The sequence below is a fragment of the Homalodisca vitripennis genome, chromosome 4, assembly GCF_021130785.1.
Source record: "Homalodisca vitripennis isolate AUS2020 chromosome 4, UT_GWSS_2.1, whole genome shotgun sequence".
In the NCBI taxonomy this organism is placed as follows: Eukaryota; Metazoa; Arthropoda; class Insecta; order Hemiptera; family Cicadellidae; genus Homalodisca; species Homalodisca vitripennis.
In genome coordinates this window covers 171,984,736-172,002,652 of record NC_060210.1, presented here as the reverse complement: position 1 = coordinate 172,002,652, position 17,917 = coordinate 171,984,736, and the positions used below count along the sequence as shown (strand labels likewise).

The following is a 17,917-nucleotide window of genomic DNA, read 5'->3' as shown; positions in this document are numbered from 1 at the left end:
GATGGCATTTATCATTTCCACTTACCGTGTTTGGTAGAGAGCAAGTGGGTTACTTTGGAAAAAGCAGAAAAATGTAACACTGTAAAACATTGAAAAGACTTTAATATAGTCATTACAATACAATCTGAATACAACAATATTGAGATAAAAATGAAATTACTAGTTAAATTAAATAGATACAAATCTGACTACTATAAAAACGAACTATTGATCTCTGTTTTATTCTTGCAGTTGATTCGAATTGCCAAAGATAAGCAATTAGCAGAACAGTTGAGTGAAGATTTGGAGTTAGTTTTGGGAATGATTGAAAACCTGGCCCACAAAGAACAGAGAGTAGCACGAGACTGCGTTATGGTATGTTGTTAATCTCTTACTAAATAATTAATATTTCTTAGCTCAAGAAGAGCAGTGAATAGTGCAATATTGTATTGTGGTATGTTGTTAATCTCTTACTAAATAATTAATATTTCTTAGCTCAAGAAGAGCAGTGAATAGTGCAATATTGTATTGTGGTATGTTGTTAATCTCTTACTAAATAATTAATATTTCTTAGCTCAAGAAGAGCAGTGAATAGTGCAATATTGTATTGTGGTATGTTGTTAATCTCTTACTAAATAATTAATATTTCTTAGCTCAAGAAGAGCAGTGAATAGTGCAATATTGTATTGTGGTATGTTGTTAATCTCTTACTAAATAATTAATATTTCTTAGCTCAAGAAGAGCAGTGAATAGTGCAATATTGTATTGTGGTATGTTGTTAATCTCTTACTAAATAATTAATATTTCTTAGCTCAAGAAGAGCAGTGAATAGTGCAATATTGTATTGTGGTATGTTGTTAATCTCTTACTAAATATAAATAATTAATATTTCTTAGCTCAAGAAGAGCAGTGAATAGTGCAATATTGTATTGTGGTATGTTGTTAATCTCTTACTAAATATAAATAATTAATATTTCTTAGCTCAAGAAGATCAGTGAATAGTGCAATATTGTATTGTGGTATGTTGTTAATCTCCTATTAAATAATATTTATTATTTAATATTTATTACTTGGTTTAAAAAAAGCAGAGAGTAGCACAAGGCTGTATTATGGTATGTTGTCAATCTCCTTCTGAACAATAATGTTACTTGGCTCAAAAAGTGCAGAGAGTAGCACAAGGCTGTATTATGGTATGTTGTCAATCTCCTTCTGAACAATAATGTTACTTGGCTCAAAAAGAGCAGAGAGTAGCACAAGGCTGTATTATGGTATGTTGTCAATCTCCTTCTGAACAATAATGTTACTTGGCTCAAAAAGAGCAGAGAGTAGCACAAGGCTGTATTATGGTATGTTGTCAATCTCCTTCTGAACAATAATGTTACTTGGCTCAAAAAGAGCAGAGAGTAGCACAAGGCTGTATTATGGTATGTTGTCAATCTCCTTCTGAACAATAATGTTACTTGGCTCAAAAAGAGCAGAGAGTAGCCAAGGCTGTATGATGTTCTTATTGTATAATTAAACTATTGCTAGGATCGTTCATAAAGCTATTCATAAGAGCTATTTTAATTTTACAAAAAAAATCTTTTTCCAAATCTGAAAAGTTTTTTATGGAGATCGCTTGGATAGTGACAAGAAGCTCATGAGAACAATCAGCAGGTAGTTAAGTGGCATTGTGTCAAAGTTTTGTGGCAATGCAGTTAACAAGTTTATTGAAAGCTACAAAGCATTAAAAAAACTATAACTGAGTAAATAATATATTAAATTTGTCATTATATAATAATTATTATATTTCTACAAAAATTATAATTTATGAGCTATTTTGCTATATAAGTTTTATACAAATAGGCTGTTTTGTACCTTTTAACAAACTTTGTTAACTGTAAGTTGTTATAACATTTTGCCATAATGCCTTTCAACTACATGCAGTCTGTTGTCATGAGCTCCTTGTCTTCATCCAAGTGATCTCCTTCTAAAATATTTTCACCTATGGAAAAAGGTGAAATCACTGAGCTGAAATCATCCCATCTCAAAGTATCAACCAGCTTTGTGATGAATGTTAGTCCTATCTAAATTAAACACGCTAATACTACTTCTATACTTTTCCTTTACTCATAATAGCCAGGGGTTGAGAGCCAATTTCCATTGTATAAGTACATAACCTGGATTTTATTGAAATCAATGGAGACATTTATCCTAAGAAAGAAATGGGTCATTGGTTGTGCTAGAGGTCAAAATGGGAGGGAATCAAAAGGGGTAAAAATATAAAACGATAATATTTTTCTTAACTTGACAAATTTAAAATCAATCATTAGATATATAAATAAATATTAAATCGACCTCAGCTAAATATACAGTCCTTAAAATGGTGATTTTCAATTTCTTTACCTGGTTGCATGACATTGATTATTTATGTGTCTGACAGTGTTTTTAATGTATCAAGCTAGAAAAAATAATCAGAGAAAAAAGTTTTTTTTCATTTTTTTGACCCTTTGATATCCTCATTATTTATTCTACCAAAACAAGCATGGCTGACAATAAATCTCGTTTTTAGGGAATTTCTCTATCGATTGCAATAAAAACCACAATGTATGCTTATACAATGGAAATAATGGTAGTTCAGGCTATTCAGCATACAATATTTTCTTCAAATTAATTAAGCTCCGATTCATATTTGTTTTATGCTTGTATTGTATTCTTTAAATTAAAAACAATATTGGAGTTTAATGTTAGACTATTTCGGTTTTAATACCTACTTAGTTCTTAATTTCTACTTACAGACAAAAAAAATACACAAACAATAAAACTATAGAAACAGTAATACTATGAGACGTGTTTAGAAAGTAAGTACCATTTCATTCTACTGCTGCTGAAGTGCTGTAATCAGTGTTCCGCGCACATGCACTAGAAATCCATGTTCACTGGCTATCGACTCGCGCCATTTTAGTTGTTCTACGTTGTGTTTTCAGTTTTCTCTGAACATTTAAGATATTTAAGACAATTAGTGATCCCGCTGATTGTGAGATTCGTTCTGTAATAAAATTTTTGAACGAAAAGAATGTGAAACCGGCTAAAATTTATCTCAAAATGTACGAGGTGTTACGGGGAAGACGTGATGAGTGAAGGAATGGTGAGAAAGTGGGTTAGAATGTTCAATGGCAGTTGAATAAATGTGCATGATGAGAATCAGAGCGAACGGCCTTCTCTCGTCACCGATGATCTGGTAAGAGAAGTTGATGAAAAAATCCAAGAGAACAGACGTTTTACTTTGACAACACTATCTGACGATTTCCAACAAATTTCACACACTCTTTTGTACGAAATGATTACGGACCGCTTACGTTATCGCAAGCTGTGTTCCCAATGTGTTTCAAAAATGCTCACTGACATGTACAAAATCAAGAGACTCGGAAGTGCTTTGACTTTTCTCACACGGTACAGTGATGATGGTGAGGATTTTTTAAACAAAATTGTGACAGGTGATGAAATTTGGGTCCGTCATGTCACACTAGAATCGAAACAGTAGTCAATGGAGTGGCGACACACGCATTCCCCGAAGAAACAAAAATTCAAGACGACAATGTCTGCACAAAAAATCATATGCACTGATCAGAAAGGTGTTTGCTGATTGATTTTATCCTAAGAGGTGAAACCATTAATGCGGCAAGGTATTGCGAAACCTTAAAAAACTAAGGTGGGCAATTAAAAACAAATGGAGAGGAATGTTTATTAACGGAATGGTGTTGCTCCATGACAATGCTCAGCTCCATACCACTGGTGACACTCAAATATTGGTTCGACAATTTAGTTGTGAGCAGTTCGATCATCCGCCCTACAGCCTGGACTTGGCACCGTCTGACTACCACTTGTTCCTTCACATGAAGCGTGAACTAGGCGGCCAACGCTTTGAAACCGACGATGAAGTGAAAACTGCCGTCAAGTCGTGGCTCAATTCGTTGGCGGGAACCTTCTATGAAGAGGGTATAGACAAATTGATCACTCGCTATGACAAGTGTTTGAACATCAGTGGAAACTATGTCGAAAAATAGTTTTAAGGTTAGGTTACCTTTCATGCAGAAATAAAATTGTGTTAAAAAAATTGTATTACTTGTTTTTTTTATTGGTACTTCTGAACTCGCGTTGTATATATATATTATCAAAGTGATTTTCCAGTAAAGAGGCAATTTCATGTAACTTATTTTCCTTTAACATTTGAATAAAGTAAGTTTCATTTTTAATTGGTCTTACAAAGTATCCTATTTGATTATCTGAATACTATGTATTTTTACATATAATTACAGGTGATAGTGAAAGAAAAACTTATGACCTTTAAAGTTAGTGTTGTGTCATACTTATGTTATGCTCAATTTTATTCCTATCCTGTCAGAAAACCATTTTAACTTCCTGTATAATATCTTATAACAGTGTGTCTTTCTTTTATTTACAGATGTTGTTGTTGTTATCAAGCAGCCCTAAAGCTCTCCAAAATTTGCTTTGTCCAGATATTACAGATGTTCTCAAGACTATCATGACTTATGTTGCTGTTAGAATCCTTGTTTATGAGGTAATTGCCTTCAGTTTATTTACAAACCGTTTATTGTTACACTATTCAAAAAAGTTGCTGTGCACTTTTTCAAGTGTTAATTGTAAATTAATTGTTTCTTTATACTAATTATACATTTAGTAATGTTACCATAATTGAAAAAAAATCAGTTTCTCCATTAACAAATCTCAAATAAACTATTGAAAAGATGTATTTAAAATTATTGAAATGTATTTGTATTAATTGCTTCCACGACTTGGCTTAAAATTCAGCTTTATGTCTAGTTAGTACACACCCTACTTTTTAAAGCCAATTTTCAAATTGGCTACTGTATCCTTTGGTTGTTACAAACACTTGTGTTTTTCTAATATAATATACTTTAGAACAAAAGATTGTTGTCAAGAAAGAATTCTGTACATTATGTGAGATACAGTCAAGCTCTCTATAACTCATACCTCCATAACTTAAAAACTCATTAACTCAAATAATATTCTGTTTCCTTTAGAAAACCTTAAAATAAAATTAGAGAACAACTCAAATATAAGGTTATGTTAATGCGAAGAACTTCGGGTTAGTAAATATATGGACACTAAAATTATAACATTACTGCATTATGTTATAGCATGTATAGAACAAGAAATATTTTATAGAACTTTTACAATCAAGTTAAAATTAACGTATTTGTACTGGACAAAATCAGAAATCTTTCAGATTTCTTCGAAAGCTGAAATTGATAATAAGATTCATAAATATTATGATCCATGTCAAAATTTAATGGCTGGATTCTTTCAACAAATGTAAAATCCCACTTCAGAGGTGCATTGTTGCTGGAGGGGATTACTTTAATCACACCTAACTTTTGGTAAGTCTAGTACAAAAACTCTTTATAAATCTTAAAATGTTTGTAGTGACACTCGTACCAACATATCAAGTTTTACTTTTATAACAATTGATTTTCTATGAATTAGAAATTGAATAATATACACATAGTTTTGTCTAATAGTGCCTTATAAAAATGTAGTTGCGAATAACTGACAAAAATATCAAATAATCTGTTCCAGCTGATCTTGCAGTTAAGCATAAATTCACTGTTAGGGTTGGAGAAAAGCCATTCCTGTGGCATACTGGAAGATGTAATTAATGACTTTAAGAAAAAGGAAAGTTACCTAACATCAGTGCACTATAACCAACTGCATAGTCTTGCAGCAACTAGTCATGGCCGCAACTACCTAGTCAAGTATGATGCTTTGGAGAGTGTTTCAAAGAAATGTCCAGATATTTCTAGAGAATGTACAAACCACCTTATCACAGTAGTTCCTCAAGATTTAGTTTCTACACACTCAGGTTTGTAACTTTCATTTATCAGCATAATTTGATTGAATACTTTTCTTATGCTTGTATACGTTTCTCCAAATGCACACTATTTAGAAATTTTATAATCAACTCTAAATTTTAAGTAATAATATGATATTTGAGAGATAGAGTGAACAATTGGGTTTATTGAAAAATGTTAACTGTTCACTTGATGTAGCTATGGTGGGAAAGATTGATTCAATGTGAATATTAAGTTTAGCTCCAGTTCACCTTCGTCTTAGTGCAGCACTTGGAATCTGACGGTCACTAACTTGACTACTGGAATTTGAAGTCATGTTCATTTAAAGAGACAAAAAGAAATTATGCACCTCATTAGATAATGGTATCTATTCACCTAGAGTACCCTATATTTTGTACTCTAAGGTGTCTCAGATGTCAAAACGATGTAGAGTTAGTTTTCAACTTCTTTGTCACCGTCTTTTTTTGGACCTCTACAGACGAACATGACTTCAGATCCCAGGTGTTAAGTTTGTGACAACAATAGACAATATTCTTTATTAACAATATCATTAAGATATGTTACAGTGTTGTTAACAAAATTCTTTAGTCAGTCAGGTTCATCATTCCATGAGAAGAACTCGCCCAGCGTGTAGAAAGCCTTGTCTTGTAGCCAACTCTGAAGGGTCTTCTTCATAGCTCTTGGGATTGTGGTCCTTCAGATATTCTTTCATATGTTGTGGTAGTTTGTTGAAGAGTTTCAATCCGGCATATGATGGTCTTTTTTCAAATAAGACTGTTCTGTGGACTGGTAGTGAATAATCTTCTGCTTGCCTGGTGTAATGGTTGTGCAGATGGCTTTGTTTCGGAGGGTCTTTTGTTATGGAGTACAGGATGGTTTCCAGTATGTAAATTGAAGCTACTGTAAGTAGTTTCCAGTCTTTGTAAATGTTTCTGCAGCTCTCTCTAGGTCCTAGTCCTGCCATTATTCTAACTGCTTTTTTCTGCAAAATAAGAGCTCTGTGAAGATTACCTTCAGAAGAACTTCCCCAAACAGTTATTCCGTAGCGTAGGTGGCTTTCAAATAATGTATGGTATGCAATTCTAGTGGCCTCATGAGTACTGATAGCCTTTATTCTCTTTATTGCAAACAGTGCTGAGCTAAGGTTTAGGCAAAGACTGTTTATGTTATTTGCTCTAAGTGTTTCTTCTGCTATGTCTGAGAAGTGTTTATTGAAACAATTAGCTATTTTTTCAGTATCTGTAAGCAATCCTGTGTCATGGTGTATTTCTAATTTAGTGGTTTCAGGCTCAGTTTTCCTTTGTCTTTCATTGTTTATGGTGTTCCATATTGCTTTTGATTTATTGTCTGCTTGGTGAACATATCTTGCGTTGGCTTCTTGTCTTGACTACTTAAGTTTTTGGTCATATGTTTTCTTCAGTGCTGATGCAGTCTGTTTGTCAATTTCACTCCCAGTTAAAAGGTATTTGTCTTGTGCTTTTAAAAATTCTTTTTTAAGAGTTGCAGTTTCCCTGCTGTAGCTTATTAGTTTGCCCTTTTTTCGTTTCTCTTGTGTTTTTGTCTTAGGGCATGTCCAGTCAAGTGCAAATTGGAGTGACGTGTCAAAGTGAGAGTAGGCCTCATCCATCCCTGTTGAGTTGATGACAGGGTCCCAATTTTCTTTAGACAGTAGATGTTTTAAGCTCAGAAGATTGTTATGGGTAATATGTCTTTTCACAGTGTATGTATTTCCCCCTGTCTGTTTTGGCACATCCAGTGTGCAAAATTGTCCTGTATGATCTGATAATCCTGTATTAATTACTTCAACTGTTATTCTATCTTGGTCTAGGTTTGTGCATACCATGTCTATTGAGGATACAGATGTTAATGTTATTCTGGTGGGTGGAAGGTCTAATCTGTGGATGTTATATTGCTTTAGTAATTCATTTAGTGCTGTCCTTTCTTTTGAAGTCTCGTCTAGATTGTCAATGTTTATGTCTCCCATAATGAGTTTGTCAGCAGCTGGAGTAAGTACTTTGTCAAAAGTTTCAGACAATACTTGAAGTAAAGAGTCAAGATTTGAACCTGGTGATTGGTACACCCCATCAGGCATATGCACTTTTTATTTGCAACTTTTAATTTAATAGCTGTTACTTCACATGTCATCTCAATGCTGTGTTCTTCTACTCCCAAGCTTACAGTTTTGCACATAGTTTGGTTGTGCTTATATATGGCAACTCCTCCTTTAGTATGATCTTCTCTGCCATATGAGCTGATTAGGGCGTAGTTGGCCAGTCTAGCGTGCTCTATTATACCTTTTTTAAGTCCATGTTCTGTGAGTACTACTAGATCTGGATTTGTAGTGTGTAACAGGTGTTCTAGTCAGTCAATTTTGTTTGCCATTCTATCCATGTTTTGGTGGAAGAAAATTAGCTTTCCAGATCTAGTGTTGAGTTGTGTTATAGACAATGATTTACTGTGTTCACATGGTCTAAAAAAGAGTTGGGCTGAATGAGTTGGTTGTCTGGGAGTGTAAGGGAAGCTACTGGAGTTTCCTGTGAAGTAGAGGAGGGATTCAGGGTAATCAGTCCCTTGTAAAAGTTTATATTTTTTATAAAAAAGGCTTCAAGACATTGTTGTCTCTTATTCTTGCGTTCATGGATGGTCTTCTCATTGCTCTTAGGCTTGACAATGTTGACTGATTTAACTGCAATGGTGGAATGTCAGACAAGGGGTTAAGATTGTGAATTTAGGAGTTTTGGAATTCGGTGATTACCATGGTTGTGTTAACTGGTTCAAGAATTGTATGGTGTTCTCTTTTAGCTTTACGGACTTGTAGGGAAACACTCAATTTATTGTTTTGCTTGTGTCTGTGAAGTGTCTTATTTGCACAGGTGAGATGGGGAAGAGAGGATCGGTTACCTTCTTTGTAGTTTACCTTTGCTTGAGTTTCTCTTGTCAGAATTATTGGTGTAGTCTCGTTTTGTTGGTTATGGTCATGTTTAGGCTCAGATTCTGGACAACGTCAGATTCTGGAGCTAAACTCAAAATTCACATTGTTCACTTGCGTATGTATGTAACAAGCACCATGTAACATTTAATGTTTGATACTTTTATAGTTATTAAAAACTGTTCAACACTGTTACACTGTACAAAACCATTAAACTCAAACAAAGTAGGAGATAAAGAATAGTTATGTCTCAGTTATAGCTTTGATAGAAACCATTATAGGTAAGAGCTTAATACCTTCACTGCAGCTCTCTACTGAGTGCTTTTACTATAATCCTGCACCATACGGTATCTTCCATAGCCAGTATGTTAATATCTTTAAAATAATTGTTGTATATTTTTTGCTTTGTGTTAATAATAATGTTTATTATAATGCAAGACATTTTTAATTCAATGGGAATAAAATCATAAGTATGTAGTTCAAATATGTAAGAGGTCGGAAAGATTTAAGTAACATTTCACTCAAAAGTTTATGAATTAATAAGTAATTTTATTCAGTTAAATGTATTGCACACTTACATGTTTGTACATAAACATGGATTTTAAAATTATTAATTTTGATTTTAATTGAAATAAAGATTTACTAGCCTATATCAATTTTATGGAACCTTCCCAGAAACAAATAAAAAGTTACAAAGTGGCCACTTAAATCGTTTGTCAAATTCCCAGTTTCTTCTTTAGTTTTCAGATTTCAAATTTACAATTGCCTAGTCTATTTTAAAACAAATTATAGGTTACTGTAATACTGTATATAAATGTATTATGGCAACAGCAACACAATTTTGAGTGTCATGGTGATGAAATTCCGTCACCAGCTGGTGGGAGAAGTGCCATAGTGACCAAATTTATGACAATACACAACATGCCAAACTCCATTGTGAGTGATCTGCCTCACAGGTCTCCCTCTACAGCTGAGTAGTTGATCCTTATCATAAATGATGCAGTCCAGAAAGTATGTTCCCATGTTGACTTTTAACCCTTTAAGCGTCATGAAAAATCAGACCTGATCTTTGATAAAGTTACAATTTTTTTAAATTTCCAATGTTTAAAGTTAAATTTATTTTCGTTTCTGTATGTCAAAATAGAGTTATTTAACGGTAAATAAATTTTTTTTAGCCCTTTTTGGATTTCCTAGGCTAATTTTTAACTTTTGAGAATATTGTAGAATAGCAGTGTAATTGTCACTAATATTTTTATCATTTATTCAGTAAGTATAGGAATGAAACACAGTTTTATAGATAAACATATACTATATTACAAACCAATAAAATTATAAAAATACAAAAGTAGACAAAGAGTGTTTATTTAGTGGCGGGCTGTCACAACTGACATTCCGCGCGGCTCCCGCAAGCCACTGTTATCGCGTGGACTTTGAACCTTCTTATCGCTCGGCAACCTGTAGGACAGCCTTGCGGGGCTTGAATTATTTTCTTGCTTTCTAATAACATCCTTATGACCGTAGTAAAATATGAAAAAGTTTGGGTTTGACCAAGTAATTGCTTAGAATTACCAAATCTTCAAATTCCGAATCGTCTGGATTCGCCATTCACACGAATAATGGTAAAAAACACTAAATAAATACTGGAAACTGCTGTATATAATATGAATAATTTACTTTAAAAAGAATAGGCCACAACAGAAAATTAGCGATAACCGAAATACAAATGCGTGTACCGGACGTTTCTCACTAACTAACTGGCTAGATGCCTTGACGGGAGCTCCCGTCAATGACTTTGTGAAAGGCGCGGGGCCACGCCCGCTAGACAGTGTTTGGCCAATTAGAAGCAACTGCAACTCCCATTGTAACAGAATTCAAGGCAGGGCAAGCCGTCTGTATGTCGCATGACTACTAGAACCATCTAGCAGCAAAACACTCAACTAACATAGCAGTAAGAAAATAAAGAATGCAAAAACGTGGATCCACGGCAATAACGTTTTGAGCTTGTAGTGGCCCTCCGCGGATCCGCGTCAATAACGCTGGAAAGGTTAAAACTCCTTCCGGTTCAGTAATATGTATACTTTGGTTTTCCCTGGGACCACCAAGCGGCGAGATGGGATTTTTTGCTAATAGTTTCTGAAGCCTTGCACAACATTCAGTGCAGAGTTTCTTCCAGGCTAATCTCTTAGCCATATGGACCTTGCAGTTGTACAGTGCAAGAGCCTCATGGTCTCCCCAGTACCCCATGTTTTTGCTCTCTAGAGCCCTGACTCTCTTCTTCAAAGAATCCACATCATCATACGGGAGATATGATGATGTAATCAACAGGGTTCTTCCAGTACCAGCCCCAATCAGCCTGACTGTGAAAAGATCCCTGGAACAAAATTCCAGAACAGGAATGCTGTTCACCTTGTTACTTACAATAATAAAAGCTCTGGCATTATTAACATGGGCACTAACAATTTTGACCCGTGCCATGGAAAGCCCTGTTATTTTACCCTTACAAATTCAGGGTTCCTGTATCAGAGCTATATGAAATTCTTCTGCCAAAAAGCGTCTACAGAACACAGCTTTACTGTGCTGCAGATTGACCTGAAGGACCTTGATTCCCATGATCAGTTGTAACACCTGGCGTTCGTTCTCAGCTGGTCTGCTTGACCTCTACATCAAGACCACCAACTGCTGAATCTTCGTTGGTGGTAGTTCAGCGTGATGAACAGGCAGAGACACCCAAAGCCAAACCAACTGCCGCGCAGAGTGCACAATCAGGGCACTAACCTAGATCCTGAGGTTCAGTCAAAAGCAGGGCCACCTCTTGCCGAATGCTTAACTAGTATTTATTTGAGCTCAACCATTGGTTGGATTTGGATATTGTCTTGTGTGACAACTGAGTGTCACCCCTGGAGAGGTACTTTCCCAGTTCATTGGGGATCACCAAGTGTCAGTCCATTCCCTAGACCCCCGTGCTACTTACGGTTTTAGCTGGGAATAGCTGGTTCGGAATTTTTTCATGACTTGAACATTAAGGGATCAGGCAAGATATTTTACACTATGACAAAGCCTCTTCTCACACTACTGCGAAAAGTTTGGAATTGAAAAATTGGGTTGCTTGAAAACGCTATTGAAAATAACCTGAAAATTCTATATAACACTTTTTGGTTTTGCTCTATGATTCATAGTAACTGAGGTGTAACTATTCTTTTTTCAAAAATTGGTCAACTACCATATAGAAACCTTAAGAGGTATTTATAATTTTCAAGAAGACAAATTGTTTAAAATTAAGTAGTATTTAAAAAATATTTGTCATTTTGATTCTATATTTAAAAATAGCCTAGTTACAAATTTTTCAAAAATTGTAAACATGACTTGTGTATTTAGTAATCCCACTTATAACATCAACGTAATACTCAACCATATGTTTGATCAACAATCAGTAACAGCTGTTTTATAATGCAACAAAGAGTTCATAGAGAATACTTATCAAATAAATTTAGTGAATTAAATTAGTATAGGAAATCATCTAATGCTTGTTAACTTGTTACTGTATATTATTACTGTAATCATTCCTTAGCAATGTTTGCAGGGAATAATCTGTTCCTACTGTTTTGATTTTTACAGGTATTCTCAGTAATGAGGAAATTCAGACATATAAAGAAGATTGTAAGGAAAAGAGTGTTCTCCAAGTAAAGTCTGCCCCTCCTTCTATTAGATTACAACATATGTTTACCTTACCACAACAACCACAGGGGATGTCTCCATTATACTTAGATCAGCTGCAACAAACCCTCAATTCTCCTAACTCCATAAATGATTCATGTTATACACATGTGGAAAAATATTCCTCTCTGAGAGAATTAACATCTTCTTCATCTTCTCTTTCATCTCCATGTGATTCTTTGGATTCTTCTTCAATTGGCAGAAAGCAGGATGACATCAGAGATTTAGTATCTGACAGTAGCAGCCAGCCAGACCGTTCCTTCACTCCTCCCTTACACAGTCCAAAAGCAGTCTCAGAGACTGAACACCAACTCTTTGTTTTAGGTAAGTAATCAGCTAATTGTAATAAAATACAATGTACAAACCTAGAAAACTAAATTGTTTTAGCGTTGAGCTTAAGAGTCACCAGCTTATCTCACATAAAATTACCTGTTTCGTAGTTGAGGAAATATATCTTGGTTATGATACTTTTAAAATTAATATAGAAAGATAATGTTAAACAGGGTGGCTACCCGACCGGGAAAACTCTGAAACCAGGAATAAGCTGAGAATTTTCCTGATAACTGGGAAAATTTCTAAAACAATTTTTCCGTCTCCAAGAACTTATAAAATCAAGACATAACTTGACAGCTTTTTAAATCAAGAACTGATTAATCTCAAAACATCGTATTTATGCGACGTAGTTCGTGAAATTGTGAATGAAGATCGACATATGCTCGTGAACTCCATCTGACGCCAGTTGATCTAAGGTTACCTCCACTAGTGTAGTGGATTTTATCTTGGTTAGTTCTACTCCTGTGCCGCGGCAAGGCTCCTTCCCCCCCTCCTCCCAAAAAAAATCGTAACAATGCATTGGACAATTAAAATTGACCGACTGATCGTTTTGGACTTTGGCACTAGATGGGTATACGCTTTAAGCTGTAAAGCGGCAGAGCAGTAGTGACCGCAATACAATAAGGGTTTTTGTATGTAAGTATTACTCGGTTGGTCTATGAACAATTGCTCCTCACACACACGTTCCGTTCAGATTGTCATCAAATTACATAGGTTAAAACAAAAAAGTGATGTTATGTTTTGATATCATGGTCACATCATTTAAGAACCAGTAATTGATAACATTAATTGTGGTCGTTATCTGAGTGCAAATATAGAAGGTATTGTTCTGTACTGGTGTCTAGATACTTATTCTACAGATCACGAACTAAACACACCTCGGTAACTTCCGTAGCAGATAACATTCTGATGCATTCTTCATGTATTTGCTGTCAGTGGGATATATATTGAAAGCCACAATACTTTCATGGGACTCTAACCAGGGCTACCACCAACGATGACAATCTGGAAAAGCGTGAATTATGCATGAATTTCTGACTCCGGGAAACATACGTGGATATGCTTGAAGTTTTATAATGTCCCTGGAAATTTTACTAGGGATGGATTGTTTTCAATACTTGATACTGCGGCTCTTATCACTCGATTCCGATATCAACAAAAGTTTTAAATACTCTTGAAAAATCACGATTTCACAACATTACTGATACGGAGAATCTAAATCTCGAATCCAAAAATAAGTCTTGTTATAACATTTTTGTACTTTTCATATCAAAAAATATAGAAAGATAACAAAAGTAACAAACTACTGTAAGTTAACAAATAATATTAGCTATAATAATAAGTTAGCTATAATTAGTATTTTTTATATTTATTTTGGCGCATTGTTGATAGAGTCTGCACTGTCTATTCGTGCATAAAAACAATCGGCAGTACACAAATTACCGATTGGTGAAATATGTTTTTTAGTGTTTATCAAAAGTATTTAGAAATATATGTAACAGAATAACGTGATGATAAATAATATTTGAATTGAAGTTCGTTTTTATGTGTCTATATTTTTCAACGCTAGCGTGTCTGCTGGTTCTATGTGCGGACTTTAGCTCCTCGATATTAAACAGATGATCGCTAATTTATCCGTACGTCGTACTTTGTGTCGTTGTAAATAAATATATTCTCTGTAAATAAACATCCATACATTTTTACTTAAATGTAATATATTCTGGAACCTACTATTTCTATTACTTAAAAGTAGAAATGATTTGTAATTTTAAATATATTCATTTTCCTGCATTTCTGCAAATTCCTTTGAAGTATCGTGATATCCTTGGGCTTCCCCCTCCCCACCAAAAAAAATTAATTAATTAAGTAGAGTTGAGATGAAAGTATTGGTTTATTTGTTGATTGTACTGAACCGACCTTGTGTACCAGCGATATCATTGTCTTGTACTGAAAGTTCATCTCTACCGCTAGACCTCAGACCTGATATACTGGACTGCAGTCTGCCCCACAATAGCTGTGTTGGTACTTATTTGTTATCTTTGTATTTCCCAATTGGATACATGTATTTTATAAACATCACAGGAAGGAGATTTATTAGGTATACACGATGTTATATCGACACATCGAAGACACAGAGATAAAAACTAAGGAGCTTAAAATAGGTGTTAGCGATAAATCATCACCGAATTTCTCGCATATCGCTAGCGACGAAATGCTAGAGTACCACAGCTTTGTGCCATTTCTTGCAAATACTGCTAGTGATAAACTGTTATCGCTGCACTTGGCGTAAGGGTTAAATACAGTATTACAGTTATCTATTTGGTTTGATAAACCTGAGAATTTGAAATTTTCTACTAGAAAAACGGAAAAAACCGGGAATATGAAAAGAGGTTTTGAGTGGCCACCCTGTTAAAACAATTGTTACAATTTTTAAAAGATGATTCTTTTTTATTAAGATTTCTTTTAGTTATTTAGGATCATTTCAGAGATTATTGTTGGTATTAATACAAGAATACAAAGAAAATTTAATTTTTGGTTTAAAAGCTGTACATTTTTGTCTTTTATTTTTTTATATTTTGTTTTGCATTCATTATTTATGTTTTTGTGCATGTTTCTGATTTTAGTGAGATCATGTGGCTTGTTGCTCATCCATGGAATTTGTTTTGGTGTGAGTACCTATTAATTTTATTTTTATGAATAAAAATATGTGTACCTATTTCTTTATTTGTTAAATTTAAAAAATGTATTTATAATCATTTTCAAAGTTAAACTTTAACACATTAAGTGCAGCTCCCATAGTTTTACGTAATCCACATTTTCAACTGGATTAATGTGTAATCCTTATTTTTATGAGTCCTGCTTACTCTGTGTTATCTATCGGGATGTTAATAATAAATTCAACATAGCATGAATCTGATGTATTGAATCAGGTTGTCTTAGTAGAAGCTGTTGCCTTTTTTACATAATTCCAATACGAAAAATAAACTGTAACACTTGTACATAATCATTAATGGACAGTTGCTATGTTCAAATGACACATAAAATAAAATATCTGTAAACTAATACTTTTCCTTAAAAAAACATGCTATAATTTTTATAATAGTTTTATTTTTAACAGAATTTTAAAGTTCTTTAAAAAAAGAAGAAAACAAGGGACATGCAGGTAATAAATTAATATTATTTATATTTTTATAGCTTTTGACTTATGATTTTATAAAAATCACAAAAAAAAAACTGCTAGCATTCTATAAAGAAATACGAGGGCTATTCAGAAAGTAACAGACGTTTTGAAATAAAAAATTAACCAACAGAAATAGGAATATTTCATTATATACATTTAAAAGCTACACTCTTAGGCTATTTTTCAACGCAACCCCGTTCAAATTGAGACATTTATCATAATTTGACACAAGTTTTTCGATTCCAGCTTTGTAGAAATCTGCCACCTGAGATCTTAACCACAACGTGAAGTTCAGCATCACTATTGAAGTGCTGCGTTGCAAGCCAGGGCTTAATTGCTGGAAAGAGGTGGTAGTCGCTTGGAGCCAGATCTGGACTATAAGACGGATAATCAAACACTTTTCAAGAACTTGTCGTGTGCAAATGGCTGTATGGGGACATGTATTGTCGTGGAAAAACAAATTTTTTAGCTCAATTTTCCCCTACACTTGTTTTGTATTGCTAGCCATAGCTTCTACAAAACAGTACCTCTCTACGTTGATTATTGATCCTCATTCAAGAAAATCAATCAGAATCACACCTTTAGCATCCCAAAAAATGGTTACCATAATCTTTCTCACTGACAGAGTTTGGAGACTTTTTTTTTTTTTGGAGAATATGTGTGCCCCCATTCCATAGACTGCATTTTTGTTTCACAATTGACATGCTTCACCCATGTTTCATCACCAGTAATGATACAATCGAGAAGTTTGTTACCATGTTTGTCTAATTCATCAAGGAATGTTAACGATGCAGCAAGTCTTTGTTATCTTCCATTTACTTCAAATTTCGTGAAGTAAACTTCATGAAATTTGTAGGAAATATTCTGAGAGTTAAGTTATTGTAAAACAGCGATTTTCATGAACTTTGTCATTGGATTTTGAAAGCGGGATAGGCCGACGGATACAACTATCGTCATGAACATTGATGTGACCATTTTTGAAATCAATACACCACTGCCTTACTCAGCTTTCACTCATTATTCCATTTCCATAATCTACACACAGTTGGCAATAGATTTCAATTGGTTTATAGAGTTTTGCCAATAAAACGCTTATCACTGAACGCACTTCACAAGTGGCAGGATTTTCAATTGCAGCACGCATTTGAATTAATCACAGTGAGAAAAGCAAAAGAGAAAAGACTGCGTTTGATTAAAGCTCGATGCATACCAGAGCCAGAGTGCCAGAGTGTTTTTACAAAAGATGGCAGCTGTAACCCCACCCACTACCGCACCATACAAAAATGTCTGTTACTTTCTGGGTAGTCTTTGTATGTACAAGGGTCGTTTTTTTTTTTCATCCTCCAATCTCACACCATGAGGGCCAGACACTTGTCAGTGGCAGGTCCGTGGTGTGCATAGTAGTCGATCGCGCGTCTTCCCCGCTATAACATTTGTCACTGTCAAGTTCAAGTAGTCAGTTTGTGCTGAGCTGCAGTCACATAAACATAGCAACCTCTATTGTTACTCCTGTTAAAAGTAAATTGAGGAGTGTTATTCATTTCCAGCAAAACAAGGGAATAGTGCTGCAGAAATCCATTGGAGAGTGTGCCGTGTTTACGGAGAAAACATTATAAGTTGTGGTGTTGTGCGTGAATCGCATCAACAACAAACAATGCAAATTTGGCAATTTTTGTGGGTGTCAGATAACATCTTTGGCTTCCTACACCACTCACGTAGAACACCATTACTCATAATGTATCTCCTTAAACACGGCACATTCTAAAATGGATTTCTGCTTTACTACTCCCTTCCGCTTGCAGGAACCGAATAAAACTTATTAATTCACATTTAAAGGATGAATTAATAGAGAATGCCCTGTTTATATGACTGCAGCTCATTGCAAACTAGCTACTTGAACTTGGCAGT

At 34.5% G+C, this 17,917-nt stretch overlaps 1 protein-coding gene across 5 annotated transcripts in view; it reads left to right on the top strand.

The window, feature by feature from the left end:
- LOC124360635 overlaps positions 1–17,917 on the top strand; it is a 57,550-nt gene that overhangs the window by 29,454 nt on the left and 10,179 nt on the right. For 3 of the 5 annotated variants that reach the window (XM_046814416.1, XM_046814417.1, XM_046814415.1), the window contains exons 4-7: positions 232–354; positions 4,424–4,540; positions 5,581–5,863; positions 12,397–12,819. In XM_046814416.1, the coding sequence (XP_046670372.1) occupies positions 232–354; positions 4,424–4,540; positions 5,581–5,863; positions 12,397–12,819 (946 nt within the window). Of the gene's footprint in view, positions 1–231; positions 355–4,423; positions 4,541–5,580; positions 5,864–12,396; positions 12,820–15,452; positions 15,497–17,917 lie in introns of all 5 variants that reach the window. The other 2 variants (XM_046814419.1, XM_046814418.1) reach the window with 2 other exon arrangements.